This window comes from Neovison vison, chromosome 6, assembly GCF_020171115.1.
Source record: "Neovison vison isolate M4711 chromosome 6, ASM_NN_V1, whole genome shotgun sequence".
NCBI classification, from domain to species: Eukaryota; Metazoa; Chordata; class Mammalia; order Carnivora; family Mustelidae; genus Neogale; species Neogale vison.
In genome coordinates, this window is record NC_058096.1 from 215,617,715 (window position 1) to 215,642,658 (window position 24,944).

General features: G+C 53.4%; 4 protein-coding genes across 7 annotated transcripts; 2 read left to right on the plus strand and 2 right to left on the minus strand.

The window, feature by feature from the left end:
- The first annotated feature begins 1,262 nt into the window (after positions 1–1,262).
- Positions 1,263–4,840, plus strand: RTBDN (retbindin). 2 transcript variants are annotated; one of them, XM_044255386.1, is made up of 6 exons: positions 1,263–1,299; positions 1,944–2,118; positions 3,073–3,139; positions 3,254–3,364; positions 3,826–3,922; positions 4,469–4,840. In XM_044255386.1, exons 2-6 carry the CDS (start codon positions 1,950–1,952, stop codon positions 4,694–4,696), a joined length of 672 nt encoding a protein of 223 aa, XP_044111321.1. In that variant the 5' UTR covers positions 1,263–1,299; positions 1,944–1,949; the 3' UTR covers positions 4,697–4,840. The 2 variants fall into 2 exon arrangements, with proteins under 2 accessions (XP_044111321.1, XP_044111322.1); XM_044255387.1 differs by lacking the exon at positions 1,263–1,299 and having other exon boundaries at positions 1,947–2,143; positions 3,068–3,139.
- Positions 4,841–12,148: 7,308 nt separating this feature from the next.
- On the minus strand, positions 12,149–17,557 carry RNASEH2A (ribonuclease H2 subunit A). 2 transcript variants are annotated; one of them, XM_044254101.1, is made up of 8 exons: positions 17,217–17,557; positions 16,985–17,056; positions 16,744–16,870; positions 16,553–16,640; positions 13,877–14,014; positions 13,683–13,770; positions 12,488–12,611; positions 12,149–12,371 (listed from the first exon to the last, which is right to left on the minus strand). In XM_044254101.1, the coding sequence occupies exons 1-8, from the start codon at positions 17,341–17,343 to the stop codon at positions 12,236–12,238; spliced, it is 900 nt and encodes a 299-aa protein (XP_044110036.1). In that variant the 5' UTR covers positions 17,344–17,557; the 3' UTR covers positions 12,149–12,235. The 2 variants fall into 2 exon arrangements, with proteins under 2 accessions (XP_044110036.1, XP_044110038.1); XM_044254103.1 differs by having other exon boundaries at positions 17,355–17,546.
- THSD8 (thrombospondin type 1 domain containing 8) lies at positions 17,554–20,011 on the minus strand. 2 transcript variants are annotated; one of them, XM_044254104.1, is made up of 3 exons: positions 19,712–20,011; positions 18,354–18,559; positions 17,554–17,637 (listed from the first exon to the last, which is right to left on the minus strand). In XM_044254104.1, the coding sequence occupies exons 1-2, from the start codon at positions 19,860–19,862 to the stop codon at positions 18,360–18,362; spliced, it is 351 nt and encodes a 116-aa protein (XP_044110039.1). In that variant the 5' UTR covers positions 19,863–20,011; the 3' UTR covers positions 17,554–17,637; positions 18,354–18,359. The 2 variants fall into 2 exon arrangements, 1 of the variants encoding a protein (XP_044110039.1); XR_006385174.1 differs by lacking the exon at positions 17,554–17,637 and having other exon boundaries at positions 18,493–18,606; positions 19,712–19,774.
- A 103-nt stretch (positions 20,012–20,114) lies between these two features.
- PRDX2 (peroxiredoxin 2) lies at positions 20,115–23,141 on the plus strand. Its single transcript, XM_044254105.1, has 6 exons — positions 20,115–20,197; positions 20,662–20,773; positions 20,862–21,015; positions 21,618–21,740; positions 21,909–22,039; positions 22,817–23,141. The coding sequence occupies exons 2-6, from the start codon at positions 20,671–20,673 to the stop codon at positions 22,900–22,902; spliced, it is 597 nt and encodes a 198-aa protein (XP_044110040.1). The 5' UTR covers positions 20,115–20,197; positions 20,662–20,670; the 3' UTR covers positions 22,903–23,141.
- The last annotated feature ends 1,803 nt before the right edge of the window (positions 23,142–24,944 follow it).

Consider the following 24,944-nt stretch of genomic DNA (forward strand, 5'->3'; position numbering starts at 1 on the left):
CACACAAGTGGGGAGTAGCAGGCAGAGGGAGAAGCAGGATCCCTGCTGAGCAAGGAGCCTTATGCAGGACTTGATCCCAGAACCCTGGCATCATGATCTGAGCCAAAAACAGATGCTTAGGGGCGCCTGGGTGGCTCAGTGGGTTAAAGCCTCTGCCTTTGGCTCAGGTCATGATCCCAGGGTCCTGAGATTGAGCCCCGCATCGGGCTCTCTGATTGGCGGGGAGCCTGCTTCCTCCTCTCTCTCTGCCTGCCTCTCTGCCTGCTTGTCATCTCTCTCTGTCAAATAAATAAATAAAACCTTTAAAAAAAAAAACAGATGCTTAACTTACTGAGCCACCCAGGCATCCCAAGGTTGAGGTTTTCATTTCTTGATCACTACTGCGTCCCCTGAACCTGACACACAATAGGTGCTCCATAAACATTTGTTGAATGAATGGATGAATTGAGAAAATGTTTGCAAAAAACCCACATTCACAGAAACTGCAGAGGAACACACACACACACACACACGTTTCAGATACAGACACACCCTCTCCACACAGGTCAAGACCCCCTTGTTCACTAATGGACACCATTCATGGTCAACAGCATTTATCCACTGACTCATCCACAATATTCTCACAGGATGGCCATCCTGACCCTACATACCCCCCTCACATTTATTATATCTTACCCAATTGGACACACTTGGCTTGGAACACATAAAGACTTCCTCACCCAGATTTTGAACTGTTCTTTTTTTTTTTTAAGATTTTATTTATTTTATTTAACAGACAGAGTCACAAGTAGGCAGAGAGGCAGGCAGAGAGAGAGGGGGAAGCAGGCTCCTTGCTGAGCAGAGAGCCTGATGCGGGGCTCGATCCCAGGACCCCGGGATCATGACCTGAGCTGAAGGCAGAGGCTTTAACCCACTGAGCCACCCAGGCATCCCTTCACCCAGATTTTGAATACACACACACACACACACACACACACACACAACCAGTCAACCAAGAGACACACATACTATACCCTCACACAACAAACATACACTCTCTCCGCACACACAGCCATACAAACACACTTTCATCCAACACACATAAACATAGAGTTTAAGCCATCATCTCAACAAAAAGGTCAATGCAAACATACATACAACGCAGTCCCAGGTCCCCTGACCTTTGGTCAGTTGGAGCAGGGGGTGGAGCAATGGGAAACTCCTCCTCTGCATCAAACCACACCCCTTTGGCCACCGCTCTTTCCTGCACTTGACCCTGCCGTGTCTCAGCAGCGCCCTAGACACCCGTCCAGTTAACAGGTGAGGAGTGGCCAGAGGGAACAGAGGAGGGGAGGGAGTTGTCTTGTCTCCACAGACCCTCAGCTTCCCCTACCCTACAGCAGCTTTAGTACCCCAGCGGCAAAACTTAGAGTCCTGCCACAGTCAAGCTTGGCTCCGAAGGAACAGCCCTGGTGGCAGCCCCTAAGCCGATTGTGGGCCGAGAGAAGGTGACCATGAGAGGGGCCAGCACGGATCAAGAGGGAGGGAGGAGACTGGGCAGAAGAGAGAGAGAGGAATTACTGGACAGAAGAGAGAGAGAGAGAGAGAAAGCTGGGGAGTCCCCTTAGTTCTGAAGACAGAGGGGATCACCTAAGGGCCAACAGGGTGGGAGACCCTGCTGGGTGTGAGGGGGAGGGGCACCACGGTCCAACTAGAGGAGGGAGCCCTTGGGCCTAAAGGGAGGGGACATGAGTCTGATGGATGAGAAGGGACTCCTGGGTCAGAGGCAGGACTTGATGATCCCCTGGGATTTGAAGGTTCTTGATCATTGCCTCCCCATCAACTGCTCATTCTCTGCTCTCCCTGGCACTGTCTCCTGGGTTGGCATCAGGAGGGTACAACCCTGAGCTCCCGGATAGAGTCAGCCAAACCTTACCCCATACCCCAGCTGATTCTTGTCTCAGGTGGACATGGCCAGCAGGGGCCACACTCGACCCAAGGGCCTGACCTGGGCCCTAGGACTGACCCTGGCTTGGATCCTGCTGGGAGCCTGTGGAGGAAGCCGCCCACTCCCAGCTACGTCCCGGAGACACTACAGGCTGGCAGCCGATCTTGGCACAAGCCAGCTGCACCTTGCAGGTGAGCACTCCAGACCCTGCCTAACCGCCAACACCTAAGAAATCCCATTTCACCATAGCAATACCAGAATCTCCTTATGAGAGGGGCTTGGGGTGACACATGTGTGGGGGAAGATGGGGAGTCAGGGCTTGTGCTAAAGAATAGTAGTTAAAGGGGCACCTGGATGGTGCAGTCAGTTAAGCTTCTGCCTTCAGCTCAGGTCATGATCCCAGGGTCCTGCTTCTCCCTCTCCCTCTGCCCATTCCCCCTGTTTGTGCTCTCTCTCTGTATGTCAAATAAATAAACAAAATCTTTAAAAAAAAAAAAAAAGAATGGTAGTGGGGCACCTGCGTAGCTCAGTCCTTAAGTGTCTGCCTTCGGCTCAGATCATGATTCCAGCATCCTGGGATCTAGCCCCTCATCGGGCTCCCTGCTCAGCGGGGAGCCTGTTTCTCCTTCTCCAGCTTCCTCCTGCTTGTGTTCCCTCTCTCGATACCTCCCTCTGTCATAAACAAGTAAAAATCTTAAAAAGAAAAAAAAGGAACGTTCGTTAAAGTGCACAGATTCTGGAGTCAGATTTCCTGGATTCAAATCCCAAACCCAGGTCTACCACTTCATAACTGGTTGATTCTGAGAAAGTCACTTGCCTCTCCGGGCTTCTTGTAGACCCTTAAAAAGGGGGGGGGGGAATAGACCTATCTCATAGGGGTATTGTAAAGCGGTATATGTAAGTATATGAAAACATACCATTATCAGGGACATAATTAAGCTGAGTATGATAAACTATTATTATTATTCGAAATTGCATTTGTGTCCCAAGAGAAGTGTCTTTATTTAAGTTTAATGTATGGGCGGCACTGACGTAACTGGGGTTATGTTCAGGGGACCCCCATGCCTTGCTTCCCCAATCCTGAGGATACAAGATCCTAACTCACAGGAGTCCCCTTCTCCATGCTCCTATTGTCCTATTGTCAGAGATGGACACACCAGAGGCGCTGGACCCTGGGATGGCTCCAGAACGCTGTGGGGACCCGAGCCCCGGGTGAGTACGGTACTCGCCAGTCTTTCCTTGTGTTCATTGCTCCAGTTAACCCTGCCAGGGACTACCGCCCCTGCGCATCCTGACCCAAATGATCCTATCTTTCCCGATGTTCAGGTGCGAATCCTTTCTGGGACATCTCCAAGTTGCCCTCCACAGTCGCTTCCGCCTGCTGTTACTGGGAGCACGCCCGGCGCAGCCGCTCTGTTCCGAGCTCTGCGATGTCTGGTATGGGAGGCGGGGCGCGAGGGGCGTGTCCTATGGTTTGGGCGGGACCAAAGGCCGGATGGGCAGTTTGCTCTGCCTAGTGTTTGAAGGGGTGTGGCCTGCCTCCCACAGGACCGCGGTCTAAATTGGAGGCCTAGTGTTTAGAGGCCAGGTGGAAAGGGGCGGGGCCTGTAAAGGACCTGGCTTTTGAGGTTGGCGGTACGTAGGCGAGACCTTTCCGAGACCTGGGCTTTTAAGGGGCGGGGCCTCCTGATAGAAAAGTGACGCTAAGAAGGTGGGGAATGCAAGGGGCTGGCCGAAGTCTGTTGGGATGAGGTCAGCTGTGCCAGGGCCCGTGGAGAATGTAGGGCAGGGTGATCTGGGGGCGGGACATACATGAAGCGAAGACTTGGAGGGCTGGAAACCCGCTAGGACACGACTGCGGAGACTTTACCCACTTTCTCTCTACACACCATCCACAGGTTTGCCACATGTGAAAGCGATATTATTTGCGGCCCGACTTGGCTCCCGATCCTAGAAAAGAGGGGCTGTGAACCTGGCTGCCCTACCTATGAGCAGGTGAGCTTGAGATAGAGGTGCGGGAGAGAGACCGCCACTTACTATGTTCTATCTTAAGCCGCCTAGGCCCCAGGGTCCTGACTGACACTCCCAAGGCCCCTGCTCCCACCCTTCCCCGGTCCGCACCACAACCTCCATAATGGGATAAGTCTGTAAGCTCTGAATTTGGCCTCCCCAAGGGGCCGTCTCTGCTCTAGGCCCATCCACAATTCCCCTTGGAAGACCCAGAAGCTCAGATCACCTTCCCTAAGGCCTCAGCCTTAATCTGGCCCTCCCCCACCCCAACCATGGGACCCAGTAAAAATAACTCGCCCTCCCAGGACTCGGTTCCTGTTATGGCCCCGCCCCCACACTCTCCGTAGGACCCAAAGCCGGTACTTGCCCACCCCTAGACCGCACCTCAACACTGGCCCCTACTTGCAAAGTCCGGGATTTTCCTTTTCCAAGGCCATGCCCCTCAGCTCTCCCTCCACTCAGCCCGAAGGCCACGCCCCCAGAGTACCGGGACTCCGCCCACTCGGACCCTAAGTCCACCCCCTCCCCCAGACCTTCGCTGACGGGGCGGAACTTTGCCGCTCGGTTCTGGGCTACGCGATGCCGGTGGCAGCTCCTGGCGCCGGTCACTGCATCAACATTTCCACCACGGAACTGCCGGGTTCCCGACAGGAAGGGAAGGCCCGAGAAATCACCTTCCTGCGTTCCCGCCGCTCACGCACCTGGATCCTGGATGCCGCGGGCAGCGGGAGTGGCAGTGGAAGCGGCAGCGGCCCCTAGGGGGCGCCGGGCCTTGGATGGGAGATGGGAGTCCCTTCCCCCGACCCGGCCCCTCAAGATACCCAAAGCTCCACCTCTCTCCCGCTCTGCCTTCTAGTTTCCAGAGTCCTGTCTCTCCTTCCTGGAGTACCAGAGACTCGCCCTTCTCCAGACTAGACAAAGAATCCAATTCTAGCTCATCTTCCCCTCTCCTCCCTGAATAAATTCTCCAACTAGAGCACTGTGATGTGGCTGCTTCTTGGGGAACTAGGTGGCAAAATAGCAGGCAGAAAGTGATCGGTGTCCAACTTCAGATCCTCAGGTCCCACAGTTAGCAAGTGATACACACCAGCATGTAAATGACAGCCTGTATTCTGAGCACTTTCACTACTCGGAATATCCAGGTGTCAGAAATGGAGAGGGGTCCAGAAGAGGGGCTGACAAGGGCAAGAGCTATGCTCCCCACTGTGTGCCATCAGGCCCGTGAGGAAGCTCCTTGACTTGTATAGACCTCAAGACAGACTTCATGGTCCTCCCCTCTGATAAGCCGACCCAGCAGTTGCTGGCATGATCTCCCTATCATTATTTCTTCCTCCCTTTTCTTCCAAATTCCAGTTCCCCACGTAAGACAAAGAACTTGACTCAGATTTCAAATTTGGGATATAAGTGCTACTCCTGATCCTGCTCTTATCCAAAAGCCTTAGGACAGCCCATTTCCTCACCAGGGAAACAGGGGCAATGTGCCTTTTAGTTCTATTCAATAGAATAATATTGATGGATGGCTCCTGTACCCAGACACAGAATGGATCAGGTCCATTCTCTGTCCTCAGGCAAGGTGGAAATGCGTAAGAGAAGAGCCTCACTGGGAGAATAGCAGAGAGGCCTCTTTCAATTGCAAGAGACAAACTCAGTTCAAAGCACCTTTAGCCATCAGTGAGAAGTTTCAGGAATGGCTATATCTAGGTCCTTAAATGATGTTAGGAATCTACTTATATCTTTATCTCTCTCTCTCTTTTTAAGATTTTATTTATGGGCGTCTGGGTTGCTCAGTGGGTTAAGCCGCTGCCTTCCGCTCGGGTCATGATCTCAGGGTCCTGGGATTGAGTCCCGCATGGGGCTCTTTGCTCAGCAGGGAGCCTGCTTCTCTCTCTCTCTCTCTCTCTCTCTGCCTGCCTCTCTGTCTACTAGTGATCTCTCCCTGTGTCAAATAAATAAATTTAAAAAAATCTTTAAAAAAAAGATTTTATTTATTTATTTGACAGACAGAGATCACAAGTAGGGCAGGGTGAGGAGGGGGAAAGCAGGCTTCCCGCTGAGCAGAGAGCCCGATGTGGGGCTCAATCCCAGAACCCTGAGATCATGACCTGAGTCAAAGGCAGAGGCTTAAGCCACTGGGCCGCCCAGGCACCCCTTTACCTTTCTCTTGACTATACTTCCGGACAGGATTTCCTCGCAACAGCAAAGATGGGACCAGCAACTACATGATTCTGTGGTTAAAATAGGCCTATTTCTCTGTTAAGCAAGCAACGTTTCCAGTGCTGGCACTCAGTGACCCTGCCTCAGCATGAGCCCCTCACCAAACCAATCACTGTCCCCAGAGGAATGCTGTGCTCTCGCTGGCCTGATGTGGGTTATGGGCTTGTGCCTGAAGGCCCAAAGTAGGGTCAGTTCCATCTGAACTGCATGGACTGAGGATGGTGGAGAGCTGCTCCCAAAGGAAAATCAGGTGCTGGGACCCGAAGGGAAAGGAGTGCTGGGGAGGGAATCAAGATATATGGGCCCTAGAGAGGCAGCTATGACCTGACTCTGGAGTAGGTCCACCTGGGTTCACATGCCAGTTCTACCAGTTACTCATGCCACAACTTTGTGAATGTTCCCCAGTCACTCTGTTTCTTTATCAAATGGGGAGAATCGTTCCTTGCCTAGGGTTGTTGGGATTAAATTAATTAAATTAAAATTAATTAAATGAGCGAATGCCAATTGTTCTGGTTATACATTGCTGAGTAGCAACTCCAAACTTAGTGGTAGAAAACAACAATCATTCTTTCTGGTTTTTTGTTTTTTGTTTTTAAGATTTTATTTATTTATTTGACAGAGATCACAAGTAGGCAGAGAGGCAGGCAAAGACAGAAGGGGAAGCAGAGAGAGAGGCAGGCAGAGAGAGAGAGGGGGAGGCTTATCTACTTTCTTCCTTGAATGCTTATCCTTGTCACAATAATAGAATATATAGCAGCAAGAGTGATAACAGATGATGTCTACATTTATTGAGTATTAATTTTTTTAAAGATTTTATTTATTTATTTGACAGAGAGAAATCACAAGTAGACAGAGAGGCAGGCAGAGAGAGAGAGAAGGAAGCAGGCTCCCTGCTGAGCAGAGAGCCCGATGCGGGACTCGATCCCAGGACCCCAAGACCATGACCTGAGCCGAAGGCAGCGGCTTAACCCACTGAGCCACCCAGGCGCCCTATTGAGTATTAATTATGTGCCAGGCACTTCCTAAATATTTTATGTGACCTCCCTCCCATGAAGAGGTGGAGTCTAGATGCTTCCCCTTAAATACAAGCCGGCTCTAGTGACACATCAGCAAACAGAGAGGGGAGACGATGCTGGTTTCCAAGGCTAGGGAGTCAGAGAGGAGACTGCTTCAAAGAGACTTGGAACTCTTGCCCTTGGAGCCTAGATGCCATACTGTGCGGAAGCCCAAGCCACAGGGACAGGCAATGTGTAGCAATTCTGGTCAGTAGCCCCAGCTGAGGTTCAAGGCAAGAGTCAGTGCCAACCACTGGATGTGTGAATGAAGACGCCTTTAAGTGGATTCCTAGCCCCAGCCAGCATTTAGGTGAACCAGAACCATCCTCAGAACTCAGAAAGAGGGGCACCTGGGTTAAACCTTGGCCTTCGGTTCAGGTCATGATCTCAGGGTCCTGGATCGAGCCCCGAATTGGGCTCTCTGCTCAGCGGGGAGCCTACTTCTCCTTCTCACTCTGACGCTCCCCATGCTTATGCTCTCTCGTTCTCTGGCAAAATAAAATCTTTAAAAAAAAAATCACATTTGCAAATTACATCTTTAGGTTGCTGACTAGCTTCTGCTTATGGCCAGCTGTGAAGAAAGGGGGAGAGTTTATCTTGTCCTGGTAAATTCCATCAGCAGTCAGAAGAGCCTATAAATTCAAGATAAACTGTAATTATAACAATTTGGGAGGGGAAAAAAATGGAAATCCAAAACTGAAAGCCCAAATGTGTGAAAGCATACATTTACAAATTTACAGCACGGAAAAGGACAGGGCAGAATTATTAATGGACTCTGGATGGGTAAACATTTTGCAACTGCAGTGATAACCAGAGGCCGTGGCTTGAATAGAAGGATCCCCTCAGGTGGGAAAACGGGGGAGGCCACAGTTCCCCCCACACACACAAGTTCTGCCTTCACTATCCCCGCCCTCAGGCGAGCCTTCTTCCCCCTCCTGTTCTGTTCCACCCCTCACCCTTCAGATCTCCGCCATTCAGCTCCTCGGGCTCTGGAAGTCAGGGCTGCTGTCCCCACCATGCACTCCTGAAGTCCCCTGGACCTCGGTGCATACTCAGAGACCTTTTGTAGCTGGGTCAGTGCTGGCTTCCTGGTGACCAGCACGGGACCTGAGTGGAGAGGTAACCAGTTATGGGGCTGAATTGTATCCCACTCCCCAAATTCATGTCCTAACCCCAGTACCTCAGAATGTGATTATATTTGGATAGAGTCTTTAAAGAGTAATTAAAGTAAACTCACGTCATACCGATGGGCCATAATCCAATTACTGGAGTCCTTAAAAGAAGAGATTAGGGGCACCGTAGGAGATTCAGTCGTTAAGCCTCTGCCTTCAGCTCAGGTCATGATCTTAGGGTCCTGGGATCGAGCCCCATGTTGGGCTCCAGCCCTATGCTGGGCTCCCTGCTCAGCGGGGAACCTGCTTCTCCCTCTTCCTGTGCCCCTCCCCACCACTCATGCTCTCTCTCTCAAATAAAGAAGGAGGAGGAGAAAGAGAAGTGGACACAGACATGTACAAAGGAAAAGATCTTGTGAAACACAGGGAGAGGATGGCCATCTACAAACCAAGGGAAGAGGCCTCAGAAGGAATCAACCCTGAGATGCCTCGGTTAAGTATCTGCCTTCAGCTCAGGTCATGATCCTGGGATCCTGGGATCAAGCTCCTTATTGGGCTCCTTGCTCAGCAGGGAGTCTGCTTCTCCCCTTCCCTCCTGTTCGTGCTCTCCTTGCTACGTCTCAAATAAATCTTTTTTTTTTTTAGATTTTATTTATTTATTTATTTGACAGAGGGAGATCACAAGTAGGCAGAGAGGCAGGCAGAGAGAGAGGAGGAAGCAGGCTCCCTGCTGAGCAGAGAGCCTGATGTGGGACTCGATCCCAGGACCCTGGGATCATGACCTGAGCCGAAGGCAGGGGCTTAACCCACTGAGCCACCCAGGAGCCCAATAAATAATCTTAAAAAAAAAAAAAAAAGAGGGAATGAAGTCGGGGGGGGGAGCTACTGGGTCTCTTCCACCTCCAGGTACCAGTCTTTTTTTTTTTTTTTTTTTTTTTTTTTTTAAGATTATTTATTTGTCAGAGAGATAGAGAACACAAGCAGGGGGAGCTGCAGGCAGAGGAAGAAGCAGGCTCCCCACTGAGCAAGGAGCAGAATTTAGGACTGGATCCCAGGTACCTGGGATCATGACCTGAACCAAAGGCAGAAGTTTAACCGACTGAGCCACCCAGGCATCCCTCCTAGATACCAGTTCTTAACTGGTTCTTTTACCCCAGATATTCCATTCCCCCTAACAGGGATTGCTTTGGGCATAGATGTGTCCTACTTTCAGCCAGGAAGTGACAGGGCAGCTGTTTGGAGGTGAAGCCTTTGGAGGTTGAGATGTGATGTCTGGAACTGTGGCAGCCATAGTAGGCCCATGAGAGGCAAAAAACACCAAAGATGGCAAAATAAAAGATGAGTTTGTTTGTTTAAGATTTTATTTATTTATTTATTTGACAGCGCAAATAGGCAGAGAGGCAGTCAGAGAGAGGAGGAAGCAGGCTCCCTGCTGAGCAGAGACCCTGATGTGGGACTCGATCCCAGGACCCTAAGATCATGACCTGAGCCAAAGACAGAGGCTTTGACCCACTGAGCCAGCCAGGTGCCCCCCCCCTTTTAAAAGATTTTATTTATTTGAGAGAGAGAGCACAAGCAGGGTAAACAGCAGAGAGAGGAGAAGCAGACTCCCTGCTGAGCCAAAAGCCCAACACAGGGCTTGATCCCAGAACTCTGGGATCATGACCTGAGCCGAAGGCAGATGCCTAACTGACTGAGTCACACAGGCGCCCCTAGGTGAATTTAAAAAATAGTGTCCTTGGGGCGCCTGGGTGGCTCAGTGGGTGAAAGCCTCTGCCTTCAACTCAGGTCATGATCTCAGGGTCCTGGGATCGAGCCCCACATCAGGCTCTCTGCTCAGCAGGGAGTCTGCTTCCCCCTCTCTCTCTGCCTCCATATGATCTCCCTCTGTCAAATAAAATCTTTTAAAAAAATAAAATAAGGGGCCCCTGGGTGGCTCAGTGGGTTGGGCTGCTGCCTTCGGCTCAGGTCGTGATCTCAGGGTCCTAGGATCGAGTCCCGCATCGGGCTCTCTGCTCAGTGGGGAGCCTGCTTCCCTCTCTCTCTCTACCTGCCTCTCCATCTACTTGTGATTTCTCTCTGTCAAATAAATAAATAAAATCTTTAAAAAATAAATAAATAAAATAAAATAAAAAATAAAAAATAGTGTCCTTGAGGGGTACTTGGGTGGCTCAAGCGTCCAACTCTTGATTTTGGCTCAGGTCATGGGCTTGGGGTCATGGGATCGAGCCCCACATCAGGTATAGTGCTCAGTGCAGAGTCTGCTTGGGATTCTTTCTCTCCTTCTCCCTCTGCCCCCTTCCTCCTCACATGTACTCTTTAAAATAAAAAAATAAACATCTAGAGCCCCCTGACTTCCAAGCTTCTCATGGAGTGAGATAAACCTGTCTTGCCACTGGCAAGGCTGTGTGCGAAATAAGTGCTTACTTACATTGCCAACGGGTGTAAGTCTTCACAGGAATTCGCTAATATCTCTCCGAATTACAAACGACACAGAATCTCTAACCCAGCAAGCCCACCCCTGGGAATTTTACCCTACAGACAAAAGTACATGAGAAATGATGGCCCACCCTGGTCCTTCTCCGCTGTTCATGTCTAACAGAAGCCAGGCAACAACTCACTGTCTCTTAAGCATTAAATAAACCATAGGACAGTCACGCCAAGGACTCTGTAGCGAGAAGGGAATGAGGAACGTTTTTAGGCACGTTTGGAATTATCTCCAAGACAGACGCGGTGAAGAGTACTGAATGCGTGCTTCCTGGGCTAGAGTGTTTGCATTCGTAAAACAACAACACACTTAGGGAAGTAACTGCACATCTATTTTGTAACATGCCAGGCTATCTCCAGAAGGACAAAAGGTACCTGCTGTGGCCTGAATGCGTGTTCCCCCAAAATTCAGGTTGGTATCCTAATTCCCACAGATAATGGTATTAAGAGGTGATTAGGTCAAGAAGGGGATTAGTGCTCTTATAATCGGAGGTTCCCCGCCCCTTCCAGCACCTGACAACACAGTGAGTAGCCCGCAGTCTACAGTCTGGAAAAGGGTCCTCAGCAGAACTTGACCCTGCAGAAACCGTGATCTTAGACTTCCGGCCTCCTGTTGTTTATAAATCCCCCAGCTGCGGTATTTTGTCAAAGCACCCGAATAGACTGAGATGCCTTGGTAAACCCACCAGAAATCTGGGGGACAATGTGGGAGGGAGGATTTTCACTGTGTTCTCTCCTCATTCTGCATCCTGCAAATATATTATCCATTTAAAAAATAAAATAGGGGGGCCCCTGGGTGGCTCAGTGGGTTAAAGCCTCTGCATTCGGCTCAGGTCATGATCCCGGGGTCCTGGGATCGAGCCCTGCATTGGGCTCTCTGCTCAGTGGGGAGCCTGCTTCCCTATCTCTGCCTGCCTCTCTGCCTACCTGTGATCTCTGTCAAATAAATAAATAAAACCTTAAAAAATAAAATAAAATAGGGGTCCCTGGGTGGCACAGTTGGTTAAAGGTCCAACTTTTGGTTTTGGCTCAGGTTGTTATCTAAGGGGTTGTGTGATCAAGCCCCGTGTCCGGCTCCATGCTCAGCATCAAAGTCCCCTTGACATTCTTTCTCCATCTCCCTCTGCCTCTCCCTGCCCTCGCTCCACACACCCACGTGCTGTCTCTCTCTCTCAAATAGATAAATTTTTTTTTCCCAAATAGATAAAATCTTAAAAAAAGAAAAAAATAAAGTCAATCAGCCAGGACCCATCATGTTTATGTTCCAGAAGTCTGTGCCTCAGTCCAGCCGCCGAGCACACTCCCAACCTGCTTCCACCGCAGAGTACAACCAAATACCGAGCTTCAGCTTTCCGTAAAGAACTTTAATCACAAATGGGGCAGGGGTGGGCTGGGGTGGGGGCGCGTATCAAGGGAGAACGGGCTGGCTCCTAGAGAGTGGTGGCAGACTCCAGGCCTCGCTCCTGGAAGTACCGGTGTGGGAGGCGCGGCAGGGTTTGGGGGCTTTTGCTGAAGTAGGACATGATCCTCCCGGGTCCCTCCTGATCCCCCGTCGGCGAGTCCTCCCTGGGGGAGAGGTGGTGACACTGGCCACTTCGAGGTGTGGGAGGAGGGGGATTCCGGGTGGGAGCTGAGCCCTGGCCTCCCTCCCGCTTTCGTCACAGCCCCTGCAGGACACCCACCACAAAACGCCTTCGGCCTCTGTCTCCAGGATGCTCTGGGCCGTGCGCCAGCTGAACCGGACAAACTGGGGGAAGCCGAACACAGGCTCCACGTGCTTCCTCAACCACGCTTTTGTCTTGGGATCTGAGGGACAGGAAGGGTGGTGTGGGCAGCGGCAATGGCCCTTGAGCCCGGACGCAGTGTCCGAGTTCCTTGGCCTGGCATCTGAGGTCCCACCACCTCAGTTCAGGCCGCCAGAGTACCGGAGGCCTCTCCCACTGTTCAAGACCCATCCCTGCCTCAGAACCTTTGTGCGGGGAAACTGCCCGACTCTACCCGCCAACGGGTGCTCAAGGTAGTTGAGGGAGACTGCCTCTGAGACATCCCTTCACCCCGATCAAGGACAATGGTCATTAAATGAGCATCAGTGGACCATGGTGTTAATGGCCATCATCCTCCCAAAACGGGGACCTCAGTGGGGACAGTGAGGCCCTTGTTTATCTTATTCATGGCTCCATCCCAAGGGCTCAGACACGTACCAGGTGCTCAGTAAGCACTGACTGTGGCCCAGGCTGTCTTTGGCCTGGACCTGCTTTCCTTACTTTGGCCTTACCTAAGTTCCAGTCACAGACTTGCCATGTCTCCCCACCCAACTGCCCATCCCTCCCTGGGCCTCAGAAGGACCAGAGGCCTCCCTGAACTCAGCCACTGATTCTTTTTTTTTTTTTTTTTTTTTCAAAGCCAAACAGCAAGGGTCGTTTATTACGAGTTCAAACCCGGTCAGCCACTGATTCTTAAAATCTACTCAAGGCAGGGAGATGGGCACAAGATCACCTACCATACAGGTGAGGAGAGTGAGTTTCATAACTGGGAAGAAAACACTAGATTTAAGCCAGATTTTACTGGACATGTGCTGACATCCCTTGCCCCTGCCCCTTTCCTCTTAACAAACAGACAGATGCCCACTAAGGGTGTCAGGACCTCAATGGAGCGCCAGAGAGACAGGCGGGAGGGAGACAGGTGGGAGGACTGAGCCTGCCCGCTGGAACCAGCTCTGCTCCAGGCTGGCCACCAGCAAGTGGCTCCCATCTGAGCCTTGGGCTCCTCAACTGCGCAGCAGGAGCGCACCACGGAAAACTGTAGAAGAGGGCTCAACCCTGCCCCGTCAGTGTTGCTGCCACTACCATTGTCTCAAGGCAGCTGTCGTCTGCTCACCATTGGGGTAACCGGAGCCATAATCCGCATCCAGGCCCTGGAGATCTTCCACAAAGTGCCAGTTCTTTACAGCCTGGTCTCGGGCTACCTGTGGGCAAGATAAAAACTTGGGATCTCCCTCCCCCCAGAGCAGGCACGCCTGCCCTCTGCCCAGGGAGACACTAGGAATGGGCCGCGGCCAGTAGGAGCCTAACCTTGGCGCAGATACTGGCAGCACTGACCACAGGGTAGAGGGCATCCGCCTTGGCCTTGACTGTCACCTCAATGCCGGGAAAGTGCTGCTGCAGCTGCTCCTGGTAAGTTTCTGGCGGCCCTACTGTGTCCACAAATACCTGCCGTGGTGACAGAAACGTATCCGGTCAACAAACATCTGGAAAAACAGCTGTGTAAGTGATCCAGCCTCACAGCATTTACACTGGCTGCTCCTCCTATGCCTGGAATATTCTTCTCTCAGCTCATCCCCAGGCTGTAGCCCTCTCAGGTATCTCTGCTCAGAAGTCCCCTCCAGAGGCACCTGGCTGGCTCAGTTGACAGAACATGTGACTCTTGGTCTTGAGATCGTGAACTTGAATCCCACATCAGGTACAGAGATTATTTTTTTTTTTTTAAAGAGTCTATTTATTTAGGGGCACCTGGGTGGCTCGGTGGCTTGAGCCTCTGCCTTTGGCTCGGGTTGTGATCTCGGGGTCCTGGGATCGAGCCCCGCATCGGGCTCTCTGCTCAGCGGGGAGCCTGCTTCCCCCTCTCTCTCTCTGCCTGCCTCTCTGCCTACTTGTGATCTCTCATCTGTCAAATAAATAAACAAATAAATAAAAGAAAATTATTTTTTAAAAAATTCTATTTATTGGGGCACCTGGGTGGCTCAGTGGGTTAAAGCCTCTGCCTTCGGCTCAGGTCATAATCCCAGGGTCCTGGGATCGAGCCCCACATCGGGCTCTCTGCTCAGCAGTGAGCCTGCTTCCCTTTCTCTCTCTCGGCCTGCCTCTCTGCCTACTTGTGATCTCTGTCTGTTAAATAAGTAAATAAAATCTTAAAAAAAAAAAATTCTATTTATTTATTTGTGTATGAGAGAGAGAGACAGGCAGAGGGAGAAGCAGGCTCCCTGCTGAACAGGGAGCCTGATAGGGGACCCAATCCCGGGATCCTGGGATCATGACCTGAGCTGAAGGCAGATATTTAACCGACTAAGCCATACAGGCACTCCCCAGAGATTACTTAAATAAATAAATAAATAAATAAAGGGTGCCTGGGTGGCTCAGTGGGTTAAGCCGCTGCCTTTGGCTCAGGTCATGATCTCAGGGTCCTGGGATCGAGTCCCGCATCGGGCTCTCTGCTCAGCAGGGAGCCTGCTTCCTCCTCTCTCTCTCTGCCTGCCTCTCTGCCCACTTGTGATCTCTCTCTGTCAAATAAATAAATAAAATATTTTTAAAAAAATAAAATAAAAAAATAAAGTCCTGGGGCACTTGGGTGGCTCAGTGGGTCATGATCCCAGGGTCCTGGGATCGAGCCCTGCATCGGGCTCTCTGCTCAGCATGGAGCCTGCTTCCCTCTCTCTCTGCCTACTTGTGATCTCTGTCTGTCAAGTAAATAATAAATAAAATCTTAAAAAAAAAAAAAAAAAAGTCCCTTCCAAAAGAGGCTTCCTGATCAAGCTGAATCCATTCTACACACTCGCTGAGCACCTAATGCATACCGTGGCTACACCAGATGCCAGGAATATGGCAGTAAACACACGAGGCAAAAATCTGTCTTCAGAGAGTGGACACCCTGGTGAGGGCCACAGACAAGAAGAAGGATAAATAGGGGCGCCTGGGTGGCTCAGTGGGTTAAATCCTCTGCCTTCAGCTCAGGTCATGATCCCAGGGTCCTGGGATCGAGCCCCGCATCGGGCTCTCTGCTCAGCAGAGATCCTGCTTCCTTCTCTCTCTGCCTGCCTCTCTGCCTACTTGTGATCTCTCTCTGTCAAATAAATTTTTAAAAATCTTAAAAAAAAAAAAAAGGATAAATAATAAAGGGCAGGGGAGTGTTGGGGAAAATTATCATTTTATTCCTTCTCTACTTTTTTTTTTAATATTTTATTTATTTATTTGACAGAGACCACGAGCAGAAGGCAGAGGCTTAACCCATGGAGCCACCCAGGCACCCCTCTGCTTAATTTTTTTTTTAAGTAAGGTCTACATACAACTTGGGGCTTGAACTCATGACCGAGATTGAGAGTCCCATGCTCTACTGACTGAGGCAGTCAGGCACCCCAGGAAGGGTTTTCATTTTAAACAGTGGTAGGAGAGATTCAGAGAGTTCACTCTGATGTGGTGACATCTGAATAAAGGCCTGAAAGAGATGAGGTAATGAGTCATGGGGAGATCTCAGGAAGAGGATTCTAGGCAGAAAGAACAGCCAGTGCAAAGGCCCTGGGGTGGGACCATGCCAAAAATGCCAGACAGCAACAGGGAGACCTCAGCTAGAGTAGAAAGATATTGGTGATCTCCGTTGCCTTTATCCTCAGAAATCACCTTTAATATTTGCTTACCAGCTGACCATCTGTGTCCCATGACTTGGCCATGAAGCCCAGAGGGCAGAGCCCTTGTCTGTCTGCTCCAGTACTGCACCATCAGCGCCATGTTTCAGTCCTGGACCTCGGCCATCTCCCCAGCAAAGCCTCCCTTGTTACGTTCCCTATCTCAAGCATATTTATCCTTGTTATTCTCTCAAAACAGCCTGTTCTTTGCCAGAGAGTACTGGATGCAATGCCAACTTATATTTCCCTCTGGTAATTTAATCTCTCTCTCTTATTCACTTGACACTGAACTTCCCAGATTTAATTTTTACTGGAATCAAAAAATTAACTGTTGAGATCTATGTTAGCTCACCTGGGCAACTTTCACACCCTGATCCAAGGCATACTGCACCAGCCCAATGGCTGTATCATGGGATAGGGAATTCAGGTTGTACTTGACCCTGCAGTGGGAGACAGAACCCAGTCAACCCCGATCCAGATACTGATCCCTTCCAACCCATGCTGGCTGCCCCTCCACCCAGGCCCCTCCCGGAGGTCCCTCACCGCCCAAGCATGCTGGTAGAGATGAGGTTTGGAGACAGCACGTCCAATGCCCAGCCCACAAAGTCCCCGTCCTCCTCCATTTTCACAAAGAGCCTGTCCCGCTCACTCTCCGATAGGGTCTTTGAGTCTGGGAGGAGGGTTGGGAGAGAAGGGAATCGACTGGTTCTCCCAGCTCCTGTTCTCCCCCTCCAGTATGCACCCGCCCCGGAACCACCTCCCGAGACTCACACCTCGAGCTCACCTGCCACTTTCAGGGCTTCCAGATCTGCCAGGCGGGACAGGGGGCAGTAACAGATGGCGTAGACCATGGGGCCTGGAGAAGCGGGGATCCAACCAGTGAGCCCGTGAAAACCGCTATCTCTATTCCACTATCACCCCCCCTCCCCGGGTACGATGCAATCCCGGCTTCCGTTCCAGTGCAATCAGCATTCCCTTTATCACGCCCCTCCCCCAGCCCAGCCCCGGGGGCGCACCCAGCACCGGGCCCCGGCCCGCTTCATCGACGCCCAGGGCGCAGGGCTCCTTGCAGCACACCGCGGGCACAGGCGAGTTCAGGCGACAGCGGCCCGTACTATCTCTGTCCAGCTCGCTGAGATCCATGCCGCCTTTACCTCCGCCACCACCAGCAAGAACGAGGTCTGCAGGTTCAGGTCTAGGCGCGCGTTTTCCGCGGGCCCCAAACCGCTCTCGCTCCCGACCAATCGGTGCCGAGGACACGCCGCCGACGCTTCTGCCGCCGTTGAAGTTTGCGCAGGCGCCACCGAAGCTCCTGCCGTACGGCTTCCTGGGAATTGTAGTTCCCAAGGCCGACGGCCCCGCTCTTTGGCGGACCGGGGTGGGCGGGGTCGCTTTCCAAGCTCCGCCCCGGAGTCCCTGACGTCCCGCCCGTCGGGGCTGGTAGGAGGATAGGGAAATAAAAGGGAAACTGACGCAGACTTTGGAGAACTTGGCCCAGTCAGGACCTTGAAGGTCAAATACCACTATATTGCCAGAATACTGTCAGTGTCTACATCACTGGGTCTCTGTCCATCTGGATGCTGGCTCTTTGTAGTCCCTGTCCCTGCCACTCTACACAGTCTTAGCCCTCTCTCTCGGCACCGGGGCTGCCTCGCTCCGGCCCCCACTCTGCTTCCTAACCTCTGACTGGGGCTAAGCCTCCCCCACCCACCCCCTCCCAACTGTGATCCCAAATATCAACAGACTTCTGCTGACAGTCTGTGCCCAACAGGCAGGGCCATTCCCCCCAGTTCAAGGTCCATGTCCCCCAGTTCTCAAGTCTCAGCCGGCTCACGGCCTCAGCCTGTAGATAGGTCCCTGGCCCACATCAGGCTCATACCCCTTTCTCAGGGTCGCAGTCCTTCCATTTCAAATTCCCCCTCCCTGCCCCTCACCATCTTTCTTCCTTTCTCCCCAGATATCAGCGGGGGCTCACTGTTCCTGACTCAGCTCTCCCTTCCCCACCATCTTCTAGCTTCAGCCCTCAAGACCCTCCTCGAACCCCGCCCCCCCACTCGTGGTCCCTCCCTTCTTCTCCCTGCCCACCCTGGGGACTTTCAACTCGGGACTTAACCACCCGCCCTGGCCCCGCCTCCTCTGCGCGAGCCTCTCACCCGGATTCAGGGCCTCCAGTCGCAGTCGATTGGTTTGCAGGAGGCACAATCCTGTTGTCTGCAGGGCCGCACCTGCACCAGATTCTCGCGGTCCATGAACACAGGGCCAGGCGCAGTGCCCAGGACCTCGCGGCTGCGCTCCTGCTTGCCCAGGTCGCAGAAACAGCGCCACTTTCCCCAAGGGCCAAGGATGGAGTCCTCCACTTCTAGGGATGGAGGGCCAGGTAGGGGGGAATCTACCCCCTTCCCTCCTCTAGGAAGGCAGGAGGATAAAGACACTAACGACATCTCCTGTTCGTTGAGCTCTGCCTTTGTGCCAGGCACTCGCCCCCCACAGATGATCTCATTTAATTTCCTTATCATTCCCAGGTGGGGAAACTGAGACTTACAGAAAGCAACCCACCCTTTGAGCTCATACATCTGGTGTGTGACCCAGAGGAATTGCAAACTAACACTTCCCACCTGTGCCAGCCTGTCCATTTGGGAACATGATACAACAACCTTGGTGCCCACCATCTGAAGCTGACTCGTGTCTTCAGGGGTGTGATAATGGGCCTGTTAGTAGGCAGAGTGCCCCCTAACCAGCAAGGCTGCCAGGTGGCAAGTTAAGTGACATAATTGGCATAATATAATGAAGGTACGGAAAGCCTCTGGCAATGTGCTAGCATGTAGCACAAAAACAATTATTATGACCACTTTTCAAGCAGCTACAACCTTCTGAGTGTTGGGGGGGGGCTCTTTACAATGCTCTTCTACGGACGCCTCCCTATGCCACTAGGAAACAGGTCTTATCCCAACTCTGCAGCTCACAAAGTCCTAACACTTCTTGCCTTACCAAGCCTCAGCCAGACAACACTGGCCTCTTTCTTTTCCTCCGTCCAGCCCTTTGGCTTTGGCACTTGCTGTTCCCATTCCCTGGCACACTCTTCCCCCTAAATTTTTGCATTTTTGGCTTTTGCTGGCTTCCTGCTGCACTGGTTAGCCATCCTCTTCAATCTGCCCTTCTCTCATTTCAGACGTTTACCTGTCCCCTCCTTTCTCTATCTCCACCCTTCCTAGCACACCATGCCTGAGTTTACAGTTGTGTCTGCTCGGGAATTACTGCCTACCCATGTCCCCTCTTCCCCTGTAAGAGGCTTCAAGTCAGTCTCTATTTCAATTTACAGATAAGGACACTGAGCCTCAGAGAAAAGTACCCAGCCCAAGGGCGGCGGGCGGGGGTGGGGGGCACGCCAGTGCGCAGATGGGGAGAGATGGGAAGAGATGGGAAGTCTGAAGGAGGGTCTCTTTGCAGCCAGCTGGCGAAGTAGGACAATGGGGCACCTTTCCGCACCAACACACCCGCGGCGTGCGGTTACCTTTCTCCTGATGCTGCAGCCGCAGCTCCTCCCAGGGGTCGCCTCCGCTCTTCTCGCCAAAGTAATGGTAGTCGTGGGAGACCTGGGCAGGGGTCCCCAGCAGCAGGAGAATCAGAAGCGGCAGCAGTAAGTCAGTCGGGCTCCCGGCCATGCCGGACTCCAACCGACCCGGGCGCGCTCCGAGGAGCTCCTCGCGGGGTATGTGGTGCCCGCACTACCCCCACCAGCGGTGGCAGTGGTCGGGGCCCACGGCTCCGCGACTCCTCCCGCCGCTTGCAGGCGCGTGGACCCGGCCGCTTCGTTCCCCAACCCCCCTCCCGCGGTTGCAGTGGACCCGACCGCTCCACTCGTCCGCCCACCCCCCCCCGCCCTATGCGTCATGGTTCGGGCCGCGCATAAAAGGCACCCAGGCCCAGGGCGCACTTGGTGCTGAGAACGCGTGTTCGCGCGTCTGCTACTCTGTGCGTGCCGCCCTTGCCCACGCAGGTATGGACACCTGGAGGGCACCGGGCTCTGGGGAGCCCCCGCAGAGCAGCTCCGGCCGGGTCCAGACCTCAGTGCTGCAGCTTTTGTTTTCCGCTCGCTTTAGTGGCCGCCTTTGTCCTTGCAGGGGGAAACCGAGGCCTTGGCCTTGCAGTACAGGCCGCATCGCCGAGCTCCCGCCCCCTGCTCGCGGGGTCTCCACCTGGAGCGGTGGGCTAGCGCCAGGGCGCTCAAGCCGACACGCTAATGGGGGGCCCCTGGCGGCTGCAGCCGGGCCGCTTTTGCTGGTCAGGGGGGCGGGTCTCCTGCGGTCTCAAGGCCGCGCAGGCCAGGTACCCCGGAGGGTGCGGGTAGTGCTGCGGCTTCTGCCTCCCATTCGATAACGGAGCCCAGCACGCAGCGTGACCTTGGGGAAGGAGGACAAAGGGTCTTCCCCGGGCGCACTGACCGGGCCGGGGGGTTCTCAGCTTTCAGTCATGGCCTCTGGCAAGGCGCACATCGGAAAGCCCGCCCCGCCCTTCCAAGCCACCGCCGTGGTGGACGGCGCCTTCAAGGAGGTGAAGCTTGGCGACTACAAAGGTGAGGGCGGTCGAGAGTGGGCCCAGGTGGGGGTGGGGCCCAGACAGCAGAGGCCTAACTCCTTGTCTATCCCCGCTCCCTCCCGCAGGGAAATACCTGGTCCTCTTTTTCTACCCGCTGGACTTCACCTTTGTCTGCCCCACGGAGATCATCGCTTTCAGCGAGCGGGCGGAGGACTTCCGCAAGCTGGGCTGTGAGGTGCTGGGGGTTTCTGTCGACTCTCAGTTCACCCACCTCGCTTGGTATGAGCTGGGACGGGCAGGGAGGGGGGATGCAGCCAAACGTCCAACCTCCGGGGGTCCGAGCTGTGTGTTCCTGTGGGTGTTGCTCAACATTTGGGCCTCCCTTTCCCCCATCTTGAAAAGAGTAGAATTAAGGACGCCTAAGTCCTTAATAATGATGGCAGTAATTAGCATCTGAAAACTAGTTGCTCGTCCCAGAGACTTGGAGATGCTTTATCTCACTTAGGGCAACACAACCTCCCTTCCAAGAACTATTTCAAGAAGGTGGAAACTCCAGTTCTAGACAGTGAAGGGCTGGGCCCCAGGGAACAGAGCTAGAGCGAGGAGGAGGGGGATGCTGAGGCAGGCTTTCTGCCTCAAGATGTGGGAGGCCACCAGCGAATGTGAACGCCCTTTGCTGGACCTGGAGCCTTGGCTGAGTCTTTCCAGCTGTGGGAAAGAGCCCCTGTACCCTCCTCAGGGTGCGGTGGGTGGGGAGGCTAGACCCTTATCTCTCAACTCCAGCACCCCCTCTCCAGCCTTTATCATACCCAGAGCCCCAGGGGGAGGACCCTGCTGTGTCAGGCATCTGGAGGTCCCAGACTAGTCTCTTTCACTCCTAGGATCAACACTCCGAGGAAGGAAGGAGGCTTGGGCCCCCTGAATATTCCCCTGCTGGCTGATGTAACCAGAAATTTATCTGAAGATTATGGTGTGCTGAAGAAAGATGAGGGCATTGCCTACAGGTACCGTGGAGCCCCCAGAAAGCCCTCTGTCCTCAGGGTGAGGGGGCAACACTTGGGCACTGTTTTCCCTGCCGCCAAACCTGTGGCCGCCAGGGAGTCGATACTCCCTCCCCCGGCCCTGGCAGTGGGAACTCTCAGCTTCTCACCATGAACACTTAACATCTTCAGGGGCCTCTTTATCATCGACGGCAAGGGTGTCCTTCGCCAGATCACTGTCAATGATTTGCCTGTGGGGCGCTCTGTGGACGAAGTTCTGCGGCTGGTTCAGGCCTTCCAGTACACGGATGAGCATGGGGAAGGTAAGCACATATATGTTCACCTGTGTTCATATGTGGGTAGACCCTCAGCCCTCAGGCAGACACTGCCTGCCTGCCCTGTCCGTTGTGAGGGCCCCAGTTCAGAGCCTTGTCTGCAGGACTTGTCTAGTCTGGAGGGGGGGACACCCCAATATGACAGTGGGGGCTGGGAGGTAACAGATCTATCGAAGGTATCTGAGAAGTCATGTACCAGGTTGAGCTGGAATAATATTAGTCGAATCAGAGACCTTCTCATGTGCAGGACACAGCCTGATCCCAGGCCCTCCATGTCCAGTGGGTCTGTGACTGAGGGAGAAGCAGTATTAAAGGGGTCAAAAAGAGGGGTGGCGGGGTAGCTCAGTTAAGTATCTGACTCTTGGTTTCGGCTCAGGTCATGGTCTCAGGGTCCTGGGATCCAGGGATCCTTGTCAGGCTCCTCACTCAGCAGGGAGCCTGCTAGAGGAATCTCCCTCTTTCCCCCCTCCCCACACCACCACCCCCGGACTCTCATGCATTGTCTTTCTCTCTCTAATAAATAAATTTTTAAAAAACAGTGTGGGGGAGGTCAAAAAGAAATTGAATTGTCAGCCAGAACATCCCGTATCCGGGCTTAAAGAGCTTCTCCCAAGGTGCTGTACGGCCTTGGGGCTGTACCACTTGGCTCTGGGCTTTTTCTTCTGCCACTCCAGTTCTTGCTTTGCCTCTGTTCATCCCCTCATACTGCCCTACCTCGAAGATGTGGCTCTAGTCTCACATGTGCATCCCTGTGTCTTCCCACAGTCTGTCCTGCTGGCTGGAAGCCAGGCAGTGACACAATCAAGCCTAACGTGGACGAAAGCAAAGAATACTTCTCCAAACACAACTAGACTGCAGACAGGTGGAAAGCCTGGGCTGCTGGCCTCCACCTGCGCCTCTACCTGGATACCCCATTGCTGACCCAGGAAAGGCCAGATTCACCCCTTTAAACACCATAGTCCATGACCCTGGAGGGCTTGGCCAGGGCCTTCTCATTCTCCCCGCTGGGAGCGGGTGAATGGTGAGCCCCTCCTTGGACCCATCTAGCTGGGCACAGGCCTAGAGGTGACCAATAAAGTATTAGGACAGACATGAGTTTCCATCTGTGTGGTCTGTCCTGGTGTCCTTGCTAACTCCGCCCCTTCTCCCTGGGAAATTGACCCTGTAGTTACTTATTTTCACCACAAGGTGGGAGTCTTACCTCATGCTCACTGCTTCCTCTTTCTCCTGGCCAGAGGGTACTGGTGGGGGTGGGTAGGCTGTTGGCCCCTTGCTGGGAGCAAGCCCCAGGATGGCCTGTGTCCTAAAACCTGGCCTCGCAGGGCAGCACCCACTCTTTGCCATCAGCCAGCCAGTGTTCAAATACCATTCAAGAGCTGTGATTTTTACTGGGTCTGTTCAACAGATGAGAATAAAGACAACTAACTCAACATTACCATGCACATTAAATGCAACACAGTATGTGAAGCTTGGGACCCAGTTAGTAGTTATTAGGACTGTCCCTGGATGGGAAGAAGGGAGGGGGGACCCAGTCCTAAGAGCAGAACCAGGAGTAGGAGCTTGAGTTCCGTGTACAGGCCCTGTTGTAAGCTCTGGCCCACTCTAGGCTGGAAGGGTTGCCCATCTGCTCCTGGGGAAGAAGGATGACCGTCAGGCTGGGAGGCAGGTATTAGGAACCAGAGTGTTCCCAAGAGTGCAGTTTGATGCTGTGCAAGTGGTTTTGCCATTCTGAACCCCCATTTCCTTCCACAGGATTGCTATCTAGATTATTAATCCTCCAAAACACTCATCTGGGCCTTGGAATTTTATCTACAGTCCTTCCCCAAGGCCGTCCATGGATTTCCCTGACCTCAACTACCCACTCTTGGTTCACTCGAATCCAGGCACACAATGATTTCTTGCTGTTCTTTAACAGACTGATCTTGTTCTGGCCACAGGAACTTTGCACGTACTGTTTCTCTTGCCCAGAACGTTGTTGTCCCAGAACCTGGCTTTAAAAATGAAAAGTCTCATCATTAAAGGTCCACGTTTCCAATCCATTCTCCAAAGCAGCTTGCCTCCCCTGCCCCATCAGTACTACTTTGACCTGTTTTTTTCCCTTGCTAGCACTTACCACCATCTCCGAATCATGTTTGTTTATTGTCTGTCTGCCACCGTCCAGGCAGTGTCTCCAAGGTTCATAAATGAATTAATGAATTGTCTGTTCTGCCCACCCCACCCCTGCGGTTTCTCAGCCTGTGTTTTTCTCCGCTGTTCTGGGGGCTTCCAGCTCCGAAGCCAGCTAGACCCCCTACGGGCGTACCAGCAGCCCTCCCACCTTTCCCAGCTGCGGGGGCGGGCGTCCCGCGAGAGGGCGGCGGCGGCGGCGGCGGCGGCGCCCGGCCGCCCAAGCAGCCGCCCCGGCAGGACCAGACCTGGCAGTCGCCCTGCTCCCAACCTGGCACCCGGGAGGGGAAATTGGCAGGCGGGCGCCGCCCTTCCTGGCGGGGGTGGGGGGTACCGCGGCGGCAACGAAGGCTGCAGCAACCCCCCGCCCGGGTCAGGTCAGACGGAGCGCGCGTGGGCGCGGCGGGGCCCGGACGCCAACCCGATGGGGCAGTCTCTGGGTTGGCCCCGGGACCCAGGAGCATGGCCCTCCCACCGCGGACGCTCTGGACCCAGGCCTGGGGCTTTCCGGGCCCCGGCAGCCGCCTGCCTGGGAAAATCCCGGCCCCCTTCCCGGCGCCGCAGCCCTGCCCGGCAGAGCGGGGGAGGGGATTCCCGGAATCTGCCCGGAGACCGCCGTCGCGTCACTGGACAGAATCGGCCCATGTAGGGGCAGCGCTTCCGCTGCGTCAGCGGGGAAAGCCCCAGCGCGCGCACCTGGGCGGGGCTGCGCCCGCGCAATGCGCGT